This window comes from Pundamilia nyererei, unplaced genomic scaffold (assembly GCF_000239375.1).
Source record: "Pundamilia nyererei isolate P.nyererei 1_Seehausen unplaced genomic scaffold, PunNye1.0 scaffold00547, whole genome shotgun sequence".
NCBI lineage: Eukaryota > Metazoa > Chordata > Actinopteri > Cichliformes > Cichlidae > Pundamilia > Pundamilia nyererei.
Window position 1 is genome coordinate 99,160 of NW_005187948.1, and position 2,479 is coordinate 101,638.

Below are 2,479 nucleotides of genomic sequence, written 5' to 3' on the forward strand. Positions count from 1 at the left end.
TGTGTGTGTGTGTGTGTGTGTGTGTGTGTGTGTGTGTGTGTGTGTGTGTGTGTGTGTGTGTGTGGTGACAACAGTGCTGCCCATTGATTTAGAAGCTAATCAAAGGGCTACAAAACATCCGAGCCAAAGCATAACACCGGAGCCTTTTAGGGATTTACCGGTACAGCTCCTGTGCTTGTCGGCCTTATTTTTGTTCCTATGTGCTGCATTTCACAAATACTGCATTAAAGTCACACGATCCTCATTTCCTTGAAATAAAACCAAAACAAAATGCAATTAAATGAATCTGTTCCTGGGGCCAACAACTAAAACCTCACTTTTTTCCTCGTTGCATTCTCTTCTCATTTATTGTGGCTTTTCTTTGAAGAAAGGGAGAACAAGGAAATGAGTGTCACATAACGAGAGCAGGGGGCTGATGCAATTGTGATAGCAGCAGGATGGGTGGGGTCCATCTTTGAGCTACTGTAAAATGTCTGTTTTCTACTATACAGAAATTGTTCACCCCTCATTTTTCATTTTTACTTTTGTCAAAGGTCTGATAATTCAAATCTAGCACTGTCAACAAAATAAAGCAGGACTTCAGCTTTTCATCTAGAGCTACTAAACCAATTAGCAGGTCATGGGGCTAAATAAACCACTTTCTCTCTCGCTTTCACTCGTTTTCACATCCCACCACCACTCACCTGCCGTTCATAACCCTGCTCTACTGCCCCCTCTTCCTCCTCAGAGGTACGCCCGTGGTCCTCATCCGCTGACAGCCCAGCAGAGACGGGGTTCATTGGGAAAGGCTCTGTGTAGGCACTGCCAGGGGGAGAAAAAAGTATGAAAGCAGCAAGACAGCACTGGTAATGAAATAGGACATATGAATTATCTAGTTTGATGAGAGGCTTTATCATAAGAGCAAATCTTAACCAGGAAGATGCTGAATATATTCAACTGGGATTTCAAGGTAGCACAGAGGACGCATTTAGCACATTTACTGTAAAAAGCCATCGTATTCTAATGGGGCTTCCTTTAAAACACTAAGGATTACTGCAAACTCCCTGTAATTGTGGGTTTTTCTTTTTCCTGTGTGCATCTCTAAGCATTTCTGTCCTCATATGGAGCCCTCCAGAGGGATACTGTAATCCCTTTCCTGATTTGTGCTCTTCACAGATGGCACGTTTGTGTATGTGCGCCGGTAATCCTTTAGTGAGCTTCTACACCTGAGAGGGGCACGTTGTAGGTCACTTCACATTTAATCCCTTTAAATGCAATCTGTGCTAATTATTAATGCCCTCTGGCCCATTAAGACCCATTCAGTATCCTAACAGTCACACTGTCAGTAAGATACCTGAGTAACAGTTACTGGCAGAGCAGCAGTATGACATGTATAGTACAGGTATAATAGGTGCTGGGAGCACTGCCTGTGCTCTGATGAAACACACATTACTACACTTTAAATTCTCACTTATGTTAGTGAGCTCTACTTAATATTAAATAAAAAGCACCTCAATATACATGAGTTTAATTGACTAGAAAATAAATCAGTTCACAAAATATACTCTCACACTATTAGTAGAGCCAAGATCTCATTTTTGTCACAGTCACTGAGCCTCATACATGACTACAAGAACACAGCTTTAATTAGCATTAAAAAAATGACCCTGAATGTGAACACTCGCTGGCACTCACTAATAGCTACAGGAGTCTCAGTCATGGTGGCCTAAACAAACCTCAGTGCTGTTCTTGGCAGACACTGGAAATCACATTACATTACTCAACAATTACAGCATAGCAAAGTTCAGAATTTTAACCCAGGAGTAAAAACTGATCATGTTGATCAGTTTTTACTCCTGGTAATGACTCAAGGTGGAATATAAGTAAGAGCTGTTTTGCATTTAGGTTGCATTTTATTATTTTAACCATTATGCTGAAAGAAAAATCATAACTGGGGTGAAGTTTACCTTCAGAACTTTGTGACAGAAGCTTAGCACTGGTAAACATCTTCAAATATTTTCATTTCTTAGACCTAAAAGTTTAAAAATGGTGTGTCTGAACATTTCTCACACCACAACCTTTTTGCTCTTTATTACCTCACTTGACCTCAGAGTAAAAGTGGGATGGCAACCTCCTTGTGACTAGGAAAAATTGGTGGTTGCCTGGTGATCACATTGAATTATTTTGTTGTTTGAGATAAATGAAAGCAGTTACAAGGACCAACTGCTGACCCAGAGGTTGAGGCATGGTGAACCTCTGGGTGTAATCACAAGGCGACTGCACTGGTTGCCTGGTTGAGTGAGTATTCAGTCAGTTTAAATCAAACTCTGGTTTAGTTTCCTCGTTGGTGCAGTCTGTTTGTGCAGATGTGAACACGGTAGTCGCACTTGGGTGCGGAACGAAACAATGGCACTGAGACCCTTTGGCGGAGGTGGTCTTGGTGCGGTTCTAAACGAACTCCAGAGCGCTTTGTTTATGATGTGAACATGATCGGACCTTC

At 41.6% G+C, this 2,479-nt stretch overlaps 1 protein-coding gene across 2 annotated transcripts in view; it reads right to left on the bottom strand.

Annotated features, from left to right (window-relative positions):
• fgd5a (FYVE, RhoGEF and PH domain containing 5a) overlaps positions 1 to 2,479 on the bottom strand; it is a 33,454-nt gene that overhangs the window by 19,572 nt on the left and 11,403 nt on the right. For both annotated transcript variants that reach the window (XM_005754339.2, XM_005754338.2), the window contains exon 3: positions 684 to 801. In XM_005754339.2, coding sequence (XP_005754396.1) covers positions 684 to 801 — 118 coding nt within the window. The remainder of the gene's footprint in view (positions 1 to 683; positions 802 to 2,479) is intronic.